General features: G+C 39.3%; 1 protein-coding gene across 2 annotated transcripts; it reads right to left on the bottom strand.

Moving 5' to 3' along the window:
- Positions 1 to 493: 493 nt before the first annotated feature.
- hat1 (histone acetyltransferase 1) lies at positions 494 to 12,169 on the bottom strand. 2 transcript variants are annotated; one of them, XM_079664743.1, is made up of 11 exons: positions 12,025 to 12,169; positions 11,088 to 11,159; positions 10,885 to 10,960; positions 9,429 to 9,549; positions 5,399 to 5,575; positions 5,140 to 5,261; positions 4,421 to 4,525; positions 3,941 to 4,047; positions 3,255 to 3,406; positions 2,694 to 2,810; positions 494 to 1,128 (listed from the first exon to the last, which is right to left on the bottom strand). In XM_079664743.1, exons 1-11 carry the CDS (start codon positions 12,029 to 12,031, stop codon positions 958 to 960), a joined length of 1,227 nt encoding a protein of 408 aa, XP_079520869.1. In that variant the 5' UTR covers positions 12,032 to 12,169; the 3' UTR covers positions 494 to 957. The 2 variants fall into 2 exon arrangements, with proteins under 2 accessions (XP_079520869.1, XP_079520870.1); XM_079664744.1 differs by lacking the exon at positions 12,025 to 12,169 and adding an exon at positions 11,914 to 11,979.
- Positions 12,170 to 14,676: the final 2,507 nt, after the last annotated feature.

Here is a 14,676-nt window from a genome sequence, read left to right on the forward strand (position 1 = left end):
GTTGGATTCCCATGTCATTTGGTACGGTTTTGGTTCCCAGAGTATGAACAATTACAACTTTGATCCCGACCTTTCATCTAGCATCGTCAAGTCAATGTGTTCAATACGGTCCACACTATGGTTTATTTCAAAACATTCAACTCAAATTCCCATTAGCCTAATCTTTGGGTTTTGTGCTAATGAGAAAGATATAAGCATGCTACACTAAACATCATAGCATATCAAAGGGAGCAAGTGGGCAGGCTTCATGTCTTTAGGTTGCCTCAGAGATGCTAGCATGGCTGTACTCTTAAACTTGCAAGTCTACTGTGAGGCTGAAATACTGTGTGGTGGAGTTCTCTTAAATATGCAACATCCTGAGTATTAGCTTTAATATATAAATAGAGATAACTTTGTGTTAACCGCTCTCTTATGTCAAATTAAAAACAAACAAAACATTTTTTTTTATACATATTTAAACAAAATGAAAAAATATACAATGGCAATAACAGGATTTGAGCAAAATACAAAACAGTATTTTTATTTTCAGTATGAAGTGCTTCAAAACACACATTTGGAATCGTTTTTGACAAAAGATCTTAAAAAATGTCTATGATGGAGAAGAAGCAGAGTTGTAGACCTCTTATAACCTGTGAAATATGACATATCCCTTAATCTCACACAATGTGATCAAACTGATGGGACAGACAGGAAGTCTCAACCCTCCAGCTGCAGCTTTCTCCACTACTGTATGAACACCAGGCGGAAAAAAGAAAGGTCTCCACTGCAATCTACCCCTGACTCAGCCACAAAACATCTTTAACACTCTTTCATTAAAACAGTGACTTTGTCACATCAAGAGAGTTTCCTCTTGGTTGCAGCTGAAGTCTGTGGTGATGGGGGCTTTGTACAGACAGGGCAGACCCCCTGTTTGTCTGAGAGGGGCGGCCTCCAGGCCAGCAGCATCTCAGAGTCTGATCATGCGTGAGTCGCAATCCTCTCAATGATCCTCCTGTAGTCTTCCACAACAACCTGATAACTTTTCTCCAGCTCCTCGTGCTGCGTCTGAGTGTCCATCTGATCCACGTGGGACAACAGCTCCTCCGGCCGCAGGCACTTCTTCATCTTAGCCATCTCCCTCTGATTCTTCTGCACGACATCAACAGCACAAACACAGGGGAGGTTAAAGTCATATAAACCTGTTATTCATCTCCATTCACGTGCCACGTTCCTATAAGCAACAACTAAATGGAAATATATCAATAAGAGGCCAGAAATGAGATGTACACTGCATCATCTACTCTTGTAGTTATCATTCACAATAGTTAGAAATCGCAATAAATGGCCATGCTTATAGAATTGGAAAATATGACATCCCATCACCTGGATCATCATAATACTAAACATTAAGTGTTGAAAAGACAGATAGTGTATACAGTGCTATCCTTTCATAGATTTAGCCTGAATACTGTAGAGTAGCTCTTTATGTGGTCCACTAAGCTCACTTTGCTTTAATGGCTCACGACTGATCTTTTATACATTAGTAACTTATTTATTAAGAAACAAATCCATCAGCTCCAGTTTGCTATAAAGCATGTCTTATTAGACAGTGTATCAACATTTGCGGTGAAATCAGAAAGCTGAGAGGTTCTTGACATGGACGGAGAAAGTACAAATAACCTCAGTTTAGTGCAGTCTGCTGCTTTTCAAATCCTGCACGCACATATATGCAGACGTGGTCACCGGGGAACTGGGGGTAAGAGCAGAAATGTATAATCCCCCTCGCATTCACAGCGCCTTCTGCCATTCAACTAACTACATGCTAAATCTCCTCAGGGAAGGAAAAAGCCTCTGCATCTGGCCACCAGATCTTTCCTTGCCACTCTCCCAAGGATTCCTACTTCCCGCTTTACCACATAGGTCATTTCCACGTCAGAGCCTGCCTCTTTTTTCTGAGACATGCGGTTACCCTGCTGACAGAAAATGCTCTAATGGCTGGTATGCAAAGTCTCAGTGAGCAGCTCAAACACACCATGTCACAAGCAAACAGGATGTAGGGCATCATGTGTTGCTGAGCACCGATCTACTCAGCGATCCCCACCGCCAAGTCGGGGAAAACAGAATCAGAGAAGCTTAGGCTATTCTGTTCATCAGGCTTCTCACTGTTTAAATGCATCTCTGATACTCTAAGAAAACTTGCTCAAAGAACATCAGGAAACAACAAAAACCATTTTAGAAAATCGCACAGAACGCTGAATAGAAGCATCTTTTTTGACAAAGTGCTCAAACACTTTTATGAAGAAACACTCTCTCCAAGAAATGCAAATCCTGACTAATGACATGTCCCTGAATAGAGAAACGCTCCAGCAGCAAAAATCACAGACGCCTGGTGCGCCCTATTGTGGCTGTAACAATACAGCACAAGTAATCTATCCATTTGAACGGGGCTGAAGATCATTTCTTTTTGCTGTTTTGAAAGGTAACACAATAAACTGTGACAATACGGAGCTGTAAGCCGCTCCACTGTATGCCACACATGGGCCACTTTGCTTCCTTTCCTGAACAGCTGAAATGGCTTTCTAAAAAAGGTAGAGTGCCTCTGATTGACAGCAACTGAGTTGACATTCTGATTTATTTCTGATCAAATAAGGGAGCCACTTTACGCAGTTTTGGACCCTCTGGCATGTAAAGCACTCGGATGATAAATCACTCACCCTGTATGGTCCAAATAGCCTCTTCTTCACCTCCAAACGGTACTCTCTTGCTTTGTCTTCATCACTCATGTCTGTGGCTCTCAGGCGCAGGATTTCATACACTCTCCTTGCATGTTTCTGTATGACAGAGAGACGAATATCCTTTATTCAAATCCTTTGTTATTCAATCATTTTATGTACAGCACAAGTGTGCCACATTTTGAGCCAAACGAGAAGATAGAAAGCTTTGATTGAGGACTAAGCTGCTAACCAGGTTTTTAACTTTCTGTTTTGCAATGTTTGGAGAACATGGTGGACGACATAGCGAAGTGAAATGTTTTCAAATATGCCAAACTAAACCATGTTCAAACTTCTTAAATGGGATCATTTACGGCTTTTTCTTGGTTGCATAATAACTACAGTTTTAGATAGTTCTCTGAACTGAACACGAAACATGAAGGCGTCACCTTTGGGTTCTACAGTTTGCGATAAGCTTTGCCTCAATACTTTCTAACATTTTAGAGAACAAAGTATTTATTGAACACAGAAGACATTATCACCGGCTGTAGTGTCATACAGCACCTTGTTAATTTTCAACTTGTCCTGTGCTTCTTTGGCCATGTCCGCCGAGAAGCCGAGGGGCAGCTTGTCCGCGGTGAAGGACGGCAGGCCTTGGCAAAGCTTCACCAGCACATAGTCTCTCAGCTTCACGTAGCTCTCAGAGGGGTCTTCAGCTGATAACGCACACATCGAGCACACAGTTAAAAAAGGTAAACAGTAGTTTTCAATAAACAACAATGCGAGCTTGTTTGAATGTTTGTGTTGGAGGATTAGTGTTAGGATTCTTTGGGTCGACAAAAAAGGGCAAAAACTGACACATTTCAAAACTTTTTCAAGAAGCTATTTACTAGAAAGTAATGAATACATATTAGCTGAGGCCAAACACACTTCTATCAGGAAGGTCTGTCTATTTAACTGCTAAATGACATTTTATGAAAAGGATTCCTATTCCTCAAAGGATGCCTCTTTAGTATTCATCCTCCGTCTCCATGCATAGAAACTCTTTCCATCTAACTAGCTTCAGTAGAGCCTCTGCACATTCTGGTATACATGCCAGCCTTTCAGATTAATGTAGCCCCTGCATCCACCAACTGCTGAGTCAAATCATTTCAACTGTTTGTGGGAGACATGCGGATCTGAGATGAAATGTTCTTCCACGCCCTCTTAAATCGCAGTAACTGCTGTTAAAGAAATAACCAGACGCTCACCTGTGATGTCTTGCACTTTGGGCAGGCTGCAGTAAAATCTGTGCACTGCCTCCAGAAGCTGAGCGCCGTGACCTTCTCCTTGGAACGGAGGCAGGATCAACATTTGGCTGTTTTAGTTAAAGGGCAGACAGACACGCAAAACAGATCCAATGAGAAAACCGGTTTGTTCAAATGAGTCACAAAACAAAATCTGTGTAGCATTCGTTGTGGTGATTCTGAGCAGAAATCCTGATTTAACACAGTAAATAATTGTTATCCTAATCCATCAATGCAACAAATCAAATCACATCAAAAGCTTATCCATAAAGTTGTTTTCAGATACTAATCACCCTGGTTTGGTAATGAAACAAAATCTGGTTGAATGGTTGGCTATATAAGCCAGTAATTTGGGCTCTTTGGGAAGAGGATAAAGAAATGTATAATTTCCCACTCCTTTTCCATACAAAAGAATGGGAAGGCACGTGCTGCCCCGGCAATTACCTTACACGTGGTCGGGTTTTGTCTGGGTACACGTAGTAATTATAAACTGTCATGTAGCCAACAGTCGCGTAGAGAGTCTCCCCATCTTTATTGTACTTTTCAAATCTGCAGATAAAACACAAAGGCAAACAGGTCAATTACAGGCACACTCCCATGCAGTGTCCATTTTAGCCCTCTCTGTTCTCATGCCCACCCCTCAACCCCCCCCCCCCCCCCCCCCACCCGAACGCCAGCATGTTAGAGCAGCCAGGCCCCGATTGGTACACCTGCTGCAACCTGAATACATTATGCACTTAATTGGAGTACTGCAACTTAGAGGAAGAGAAGGGGTTGGAGGAGGGACTGAGCTCCTCAAAATCACTTCAGTCCATTTTCCCCATTGTCAGTATTAATAGTTGCCAGGGTAAAGAAAACACTGGCAGAGGCTCTTTTTACTGTTAAGACATTGTTCAGTGTATCAAAAGACAACAGAATTCAATTCAGCTCTTGCCCCTGAAAAATGTGAAAAGGGCTTTGGGCACAAAAGAAGCTCTTGCCTGATCAACAATTCTACTATGGGGGAAATATAATCAAACTGGCCTGGTAATTGGTCACAAGCGCCACAAAGGAGGGCTTTGTTTTTCAATGACACAAAAAAGGCTTTAGGGTAGGGGTGCGTGTAGAGGAGGGTGTGGGGGGGGGAGGGGGGGAGTATGATGTCAATTAAAGAGGGCACTCACACAAGAAAGAAGTCCCAACGATCGTCGTCTGCGTCGATGAAGCTGGCAGTCTCTATGAACCACATGAGGAAGGTCTGCAGGCGCTTGTGGTAGTCGTGGAATCCCGCGCAGTTAACATCAACCTGGGGAGAAAGCAGCAAAGACAATAGGGGTTAGAGTCAAATCTCAGCCTAGCCATTACACCATAAGAGTAACGGTGACTATAGAAAGTTCAAACTGATATCAGAATCTGTGTAGAGGCAGTAGGTGATGCTTGTACCTTGTGAATCTGGTACGTGAGTTCCCCTGCGTCCTCGCTGTGGACGGTGTACGTGTGAAGCAGCGTGCCGAACGGCTGGAAATTGGCCTCCTTCTCCAGCAGTGAGATGAAGTCGTCGCTGTTGCAGGTGAACCCAGCGGGAATGATCTCCCGGATCTTTCCTTCGATGTCATCTGGCTGCATAACACAATGTGCATGAATTAAATCATGCAACAAACACATCAGTAATGGGGGAAAAAAAAAGGAAAATCTAGAATGCATTTCCATAAATCTGACTAGTTGGGTGTTTTCTAAATACATTTAAAATATACTTTTTGTTTCGTAGAGGCTTTATGAGACTAGAAATGTTTTTTCATTGATCAAGCAAGAGAAGAAAACATGCAATAAATCCTATTAAGTTAAACTGGAAGCTTACAAGTGGTGTGCCAATGAAAAGAAAACCATTAGGCAATTAAAACTGTCAGCTGAGCAGAGGCCAGAGCAGCACCCCCCACCCTGCCCGGTGAAAAGACCACTTAAATCAGTACATTTACTACTTATGTGAAACCATGAATATGTGATGAAGTTGCCACAATAAACGCATTTCTGCTTCTCACTGGGAAATTAAACCTTGTGAATTGATCTCAACTTAACAAACCTTTGGGGCATCCATAAAAGAGGCCTCTCCTCTAATCCTGCCAAGTGAACCCAATCAAATGAATTTGCCCTTGCGTTTTTTCAAAGAGCCTCGGAGACAAAGGGGCCCTACCCTTGGACTTTTTACTCAGTGCAACCTGTGGTTAGTTCAGCTGTAATGTTTGTATTGTATCCATTTCCACAAGGATTGACATGAGAACACTTTGCTAAGCAGCCCTTTCACACCATTTACATGTGTGATGGGCATTATTGCCGCACAGAGACCCTTGCTGCTCAGCATTGAAAACTGGGAAATGAAGAAGGTCTGAGCAAAATGCACTACAAAAGGCTAATACAACACACTGCTAATTCCTCCCCCTTTTCAGACATCAGCTAATATCTAACTGGAAGTAATGCACCTGCAGCTGAATGCCTCTTAACCATTGTAATTGTTCAGCCACATTTCTAAGGAACAAGGACCATACTTAAAAGGCCATGGACAAACAAGTCCATTTGTCCCGAGCACTCTCCTACATACTAGACACTAAATTGCACAGCCTTCCAGAATAGATGCCTTCGTTTAGCATGAATATAACTTAACAAAGTACCTTTAGAACATTTTGTTAATGTCTTTGATTTCTAACAATAAGCACAATGGGAGTACAAACTATCTAATTTGTTGTGTTATTTCATCTCTTTACTCACTCCAAAGACCTTACTTTATTAAGAACTGGCACTCGTTTGAATTCATTTGTAAAGTATTGACCAACATTTGAAAAGTTAAAGCATATTTACCCATCCATATTGAGTAAGAAGAGTACAAATAGAGTAAGAATAAAAGTAATGATGTAACTACCATGAGCATTGGACAGTTTCCAGCCCATGTGCACAAAAGGTCTGGCAATAAAAATCAGTGTTTTTGGTGAGAGGTCCAACATTATGGTGTTTTTTGGCCGATTTAAAGGGGAGAAGGTGATGTGGGTGTAAGAGTCTTGTATCAGCGTGGCAGCTGCATAAACTCCATCTCTGCCTCCCCTCGTCGCTCTTCTCTCACCAGCTGCACCGCACCCCGACCGTCCACATGCACTCAGAGACAAACACTCTTCAGATGCAGCCTGAACTCTGCTGCTCTCTCACTCTCTACCTCTACACCAGCTGCACTCAAACCCTTAACAAGGTGAACACTCAGGGGTCAACGCTCAACACTAAAGTAGTGGCACACACAGACAGTAAGCCAGCCATCACATTTCAGTTTGAATATCAGCTTCAAACTATGTTCCCCAAAAAGTCTAATGGCTCTCTTAAGGTTTAAAAACAGTCAATTGGTTGCCATGGCACTCTTTGTTTGAGTTACCAGAGATGAAAGTAATGTCGAACGCCATTCGGAAGGAAACATCGCAGCTGCATTAACGGCTGTGTATTGGTAAGCATCTGGCAATACAATATGCATCATGATACAGGGGCCACAACTCAATATATTGCAATACTGTAAGCTAAGCAATTCCTTAACTCTAATTTGAGGATATTTTAATGTTGTGAAGTTCATCCAGCCATATGCAGGAAACTACTGTAATCAAGCCCCATTTAAGAATCAAATATTGGTAAAACATGCAAGTACAGTAGCTTCCGAGAGGCTGGTCAACTTTGAACTATCACTGGCCGTTTGGGTGGTAACTAATAACTATTTTTGTATACCCTGGTCATATGTATGAAATCTGAGAAACAGTATATTTACTATTTTATTCAATCAGGACAGTTACATTTATCACATACCCTGAAACATCCAACAACCAAGTTATCCATTAAAAATCATAATAAATGAATACAGTATGAATACCAATCAATATTTTCTTATAACTCTATGTTTCATTGGAACATTGATGCTTCAAGTTGATCCACCAAATCCCATAATTGTCCCTCACTAGCACTAGTTGAAGGACACATTGTCCAGAGGGAGCCCCCGCTGTTTCCGGACAGGACAGATGTCCCACAGTTGAATCATCTGACCTCAATAGGGGCCCTGGCTGGTTCTTGTACTCGTTTGTCTGTTTGCTGCATTGACAGGAAATATTCAAAGCGGCCAGTGGCCTTTTGTGAAGTCTCAGAGAAGGAGCTACCAGAACATTAAAGAATGTTGCGTTACTGCCAGCTTCTGTCCAAACACTGTCTGTTCATATGGAAATGTGTGTACCAGGCAATTGGAAGAACACGTTTAACATACTACGCAGTGAAACTATCAGAAGAATGTTCAAACTAATTGCCAATTCATTAGCAGAGAAATAAAAAGGGTTGTATCACATAAAACAACTGAATATAAACCTACTGGAGATTAGTTTACAGAAATCCAACCTCAGCGATTTTGACTGTTAATGACTTGAGCAACAATTTGCTCCTGGAAATATATGTGCTGGATATCCAACTGGGTCACATTACTTCTCCTGCTGATTCAATCACACAAACCTCAAAAAATCAATGCCTCAAGTAAGACCCCACACACAAAACCTTTTTAAAACCTGTGTCTTCCGACAGGGAGGAGTAGGATTAGTGATCTGGCGCAGGGGGCCATGGTGGGCTGAGATTTAGTCTAACAAAACAGGAGATCTCTTACAGGAATAATGTCACCACCCAGAGAGGCTCTGAGTTACTTCAGTACGTGAAGAAACAACATTATGGTAGCAAAGACTGCTCCGAAAAGAGCAACTCAGGTCCATCTACTCCGTGTCAACAAACATCTATCGTACAATCCTGATGTCATAACATTATGGAGATAACATTATGGAGAGTGTTGAACACCTGAACTGTTCAAACAACATCCACAATATTCATCTGGCTGCTACTTAAAAATGATGTATCTATTTACCTAATATATCATATTTCAATGACTTGCATATAGACTCTTACTGAACTATTTCAAAACTATTTTTCTTCTTGTATTTACTTGCACTATATTTTGTCTGTTTATCTGTGTTTTGTGTTGCACTGTTGAAGAAACCTGTGACACAAGATTTTCATCGACATAACTACACTGTAGCTATGTTCGTTTGACAAATAAAGAATCTTGAACCTTGGATAACCACTCAGTAAAGCTGCATAGTATTTGTCTGACAAACAATTTGATTTACTACATTTCAGATAGTTAACAATCTACAGCGTACATTTTGACATTTCACTTTTTCAATCACCAGCTGTGAACTTTTACAAACACAAATGATATGTGATACTTGGTTTCAAAACCAACACCTTTACAACGACACTCGAAATATGTCAAATATCTCTTTTCCTAAATAATCAACATTGGTTTTTTTCACTCTTTAAATACACAGGGTATTTTATAAGGCCTAATGGAGCAGCTTTGGATGAATCCTTTCATTTCAGCAATGTGCTTTCATAACACGTGATAACATGCATGTCCTACCTCCACACAATCGAACGTCTCGGTGACTTTTGAGGAATATTTCACTTTGAAGAGGGTGCTGAGGTTTCCAGCCGTGTAGAACAGCTGTATCTGAAGACCTTTATATCCAAAAGCGACCTCGCTGCAGACAAAATGGATTGGAATCATTACAAATCCAAAACAAGGTTATATATTTGACTAAGACAACCCTTACAAAGAATAAACAGTAAGACAGCTGTTTTATGTGGTGAGCGGTCGAGGTTTATTTCATATCAAGGGAATAAAATACACCGCACCATTATTCCTATTGAATTAAATATACACCTGGAGTGAATGATAAATGCTTACTGTAGGCCCTGTCGATTATTACAGCGTGTTGCATGGTTTCTTTCACCACTACATTACTGGCAGTTTATGGCTAAATAGATTTCATCATTATGCAACTGTGTGATTGAGCTTTACTAGCAATTATGCTTGCTGAAATAATTAATGCCCCAATTACAGAGTTCCCTTCGAGCTGATTGCAGCGAGAGCAAGAAATAACCAATCCTAGTTTTGACTAATTTAGAAATACAATTCAGAGCATAATGACACACCACTGTAACCCGAAACAGAGAAACAGGTGTCAATGCCAACACAAGGTAAGTAGCAACGCCTCTTTGTGCGTCACATTGGGGTTATTATGTGACTCCACAGCTTTTTGTGGGACTACAATAACACGAGACTGACCTCTGTTCATGTTCACATGTTTTAAAATGTGCCTTCCGTACACAAAACATCCCTCTACCAAAATAACTCTGAAACAGACTTCGTATTTGGAGGTATTCAATATTTAAAGAAAATACTTGATGACCTCAAACATGATGGATGATAAGAGTTTAAAAAAAAAAAAACCTAATAAGATAATCAGATTACAGTAAAGACAGGTGATAAAGGTCAGAGAAAGTTGATTATAGCCATAAATGACTGAATCAAATCCATGGCTCCATGTGATTCATGTTGGGTTTAGATAGTGTGTCTATATGAGGATGAAATGTTATTTGTATTTAAACACGCATTTTGAACTGTCCTTGCCTCAGTTATCAGTTATTGTTTTTGCTTCAATTACAAACGATTATTTAGATATTTCCATTTCACACTTTAGGCTCAAACTCTGATAGTATTAAACTATGAGTCAATCTATAGCATCTTAAAAAGAGCATTGCAAAATAACATTGCACTCTTAAGGTTACGTGTTAACAAGGCCACATGACTAATTTAAATCCATTCAAAAACTACCATCAAGGTGCATTTGGATGGAAAACATTATACACAATTGCTCTTTGGCCATTAGATAAACTGAGTGTTCCTGGCAGCTCACATGTTTGAGTTTAATCTTTGCTGAAAGTGAGGCTTTTTCTATTTTTGCAAAGGGAAAACTAATTTCTGTATCAGCAAAACAACAATGTAAAAGTCAAGATGATGATGAAATACTCACTCATCGCCATAAACCTGGTGGCTGAACTCAGGGTGGAATGTAGTGCTGTCGTCCTCAACATCCTCTGGAAAGCGAACTGAGCGAAGAAGACAGAGTTTGACCAAGTTAAGTGACAAACAACATCCCAATCTTACAAAACCATGTCAATGCAAACATATACCTATTATCATATACATTTACAAAGAACGCAAAAATAAACATACCCAGCTTCATGCATATAGCTTCGTTGGTGTCACACTTGTATTCAGCCAGTTTCTTCTCCATGGTGTTTATTGCTGAGGAAACATACGCAAACCATGTTGAAATGGTATGTTTTTCTGAGAGTTTAATTAATGTTTCTTGCTACACATTAACAGTGGTGCTGATTCCTAAAAAGAACAGCACATTAAAGTTGTTCCTTTCATATGAACATACATGTCAACAGCTTAGTGAGGAGGATGAAATTGCATTTCGTTTCTAAATTAAAGCACAGTAATGAAGACACAGTTGACAAATTCGTGGGGTCTAAATAAATGTAAATAATGTATGTCTTTCCCTCCTTTTTAGCTCCACAACTTCTTCTGTCATCAGAACCATGCGGATGAAAATACAACTAGCCCATGCTGACCAACAATCCTTAACTCCAGCTTTGTATTGCATTAGCTCCATATTTGCAATACGCGGAGTGACAGAGAAAGAACTGAATCATAAATGGCATGATAAGGTCAAACATGTTTACCCTTTGATCTGGCAACGCTAACTGTTGTGCAAAGATACACTACCATGCTCTTACATCAGTCAGGAACGAGTAAGTTACGTTATGTTGTGTAGAAAAGGGCATAACGGCTAACATAACGGTAAGTATGCCAGCATCGATCCATTGCCCCGAGGAACACATTCAACCTGACACCCAGGCGTTACATAAACACACAAACACACAAACACACAGTAAGCTATGACAGCCTGGTAGCATGCTAACGTTAGCAGGCAGGCCCCCACTGTTGCTTTGTAATGTTAGCTTAGCTAGCTGTGTTTTGAACAGAACATTACCCGCTGTACAACGCTAGCGGGGCTTAAAGCGGGACCAGCGACCAGTATTCGTTGTATATCCGTTAAAACGAAGACATTAGTATTAAAGCATGAACACATTTAGCCTCTTACCCGCCATTTCTGCACACTGTGATGAGAGGAGCTGTGTTGTCCCAAAAGACCCGCGGAATCAGGACGACTTCCGGGTCCTGGTGTTTCCGTGGAAACAGGATGTAGCTTTGTTTTGGCTCCTAACTTTACGTCAAATTAACTTTGTAATGTGAATAAAAATGTACTCGTGAACAAAGAAATACTAATAACACGGGAAGGTGAGTTCAATTAAAGAAAGACCTTTTTACAAACTAATGTTGTCATCATACGGAAGCCCATAAAAGCCAGAAGCTGAAACGTTTTCAAAATAATGACGAAGTATCACAAACATACTGAGTGGAAAGCTTCTCTTCATTACAAGTTAAGTGTGTCATTGTTTTTAATGTTTTCTATTTGTATAACTCACTTCGAGGATTTTTTTCTTGGCTTAGCAAGATAGCAGTTGTTTGTTGTTTTCTTTTACTTTTTATTTTTGGTTTATTTCATTAAACAGATGCCCTTTGTTCGGAATATAAACTCATATTTTTACATATAGCATAGGTACATCTCAACAAGGAAGAGAAGAAACAAAGATAAAACTGAAATACAATTTTATTTTGTATATATATATATAAGCAGTAATATATTTAGAGTTAAATTAAAGATACAAAGCAACGACTCATACAGTTCATATTTTGCCATGGGTCGAATAAAACAGGATGATTTAACAAATATTCATTCACTCTACATAGGCCTACCCCTGTTCATAAACACACACTTACTTGTAAACATACATATTTAGAAACATATACCTACATGTGCATCAACCTGACACCCAGGCACAAAATAGAAAACATTTAATTTCCTAGAGCCCGTAGTAATGTCTATAGATTAAGCCTTAGACAGACTAGTCAGAACTGAAAAGCAGATATTTGATTCCAGTGTTGTCTGTTGGACAGTCACTAACAAGAAACGTAACGTAAGCACAGACATGCCACCAACGTACTGTAAAGGAAGCACATTTTTAGTATATGGTTTTTAGATAAATCAATTATCGATACTGTTTGCATCTATCTATCAATTAATAGTCGTTTCCACATTATTCATACACCAACTCTTGAAAAAAAATAGATTTATCAGGCTTTACAATATCTCAGGATTATTAAATTGAATTGTCAACACGGTTCTGAAAAATAAAGAACCGTTCTGAAAAATAGGAAATATTAGTTTTTCTAACACATATTGGATTCTTCATGTATAACATAACTATTTTAATACACGAAAAAAACAAAACTGAAATTGACTCATGGGGGAAAGTACAATTGTGAACATCCCCCTGAGTCCGGGTAATGCTGTGCTATCATCCCGGCCTCAGCTATTCTGTCCTCCAGGCGCACCAATGAATGACCTGCCCAGTCATGTTTAAGCCACTGTAATTTTACCTCGACACTGTCAGCACTAGATTATCCCTTTCCTGAACCATACCATATCTTTTACAGACCAAAGGCAACAAATTGTGTCTGCATGGAGGCAATGCATGCTGCTTGATCTCTGAACTTCAAACTACAGTCGTTTGGCCAAATGCAGGAAAGAAATATTTCAAAAGAAAAAACACAAACATAAATCAATTCTTGTATAGACATTTCCTATCAGAGTCAAGAGTATTTGTCTGAACTGCCGCAATCAGTGACATTGCTGTTACACAATTAAACTAAATAATTGACTTTAATTAAATATATTATGTCAACGGATTTCACATCACTGTATTAGGTTAGTTGAAAGAAATAAGATCAAGTTTAAATAAAACATATTAGGTTCAACTTAATAGTATTGATTTCAACTTACCTAAAACAGTTATATGTAAATTGTTGACAAAATATATTTAATTAAAGTTTCTTTTTAGTTTTTAAAGTGTAAATTAAGGTAAGCAACACTTGCTTGCTAAAGAGCTATATAGTTATATTTTGTAATGATGAGATAAGTGATCCAACATAGAGAAAACATTTTGTGAGCACATGATGTGGTGATAGTGTGCAAATTGGGTTGATGTTAATTTCTAAATTTGTAAGCGGTGTAAGTTACACAAACTACAATTACTCAACACATTTTGATGTGCACATTCAGTATTTTAAATTGTGAGACTGTTCAGAGGCAAGTATTGTACTATATTTATCAAAATTAAGTTACTTTGAAGATTTAGATTTGTAGTAATACAAACTAAGATCAACAATTACATTTATTATTTAATATTATAGTTTAAATTAAGATAATCTTTCTTCATCCCTTGGTTAAATGTAAAAGCTTCCTGGCACAGAAACACTCCTCCTTTACAAGCTGCAACATTAAAGAGATACACACATTAATGCGTCAACAATTGTTATACCTGAATACATATTATTTTAAAAAGAGATGTTTTGCAGGATAAGCAACACAATTCCCAACAGTAAGACTACAATGCTGAGTGCAAAGTGTGCTGGGATGTAACAGGTGGCTTTATCATAAGGTGGATCTGACAGTAGCATGCATCAAATATGAATAATACAAATAATAGGTGCAGCCACATTACGCAATTCTATTTTTCTGAAGCTGAACATTTTTAGTTTTCTGTTATTTTAACATGTCATCACTGTATTTTGCTGTCCTGGTTATTGTCCTGGTTACAGTGCACCGTGTCCTCATGTGACCCGGCAGACA

This window comes from Notothenia rossii (assembly GCF_949606895.1).
Source record: "Notothenia rossii genome assembly, chromosome: 2".
NCBI lineage: Eukaryota > Metazoa > Chordata > Actinopteri > Perciformes > Nototheniidae > Notothenia > Notothenia rossii.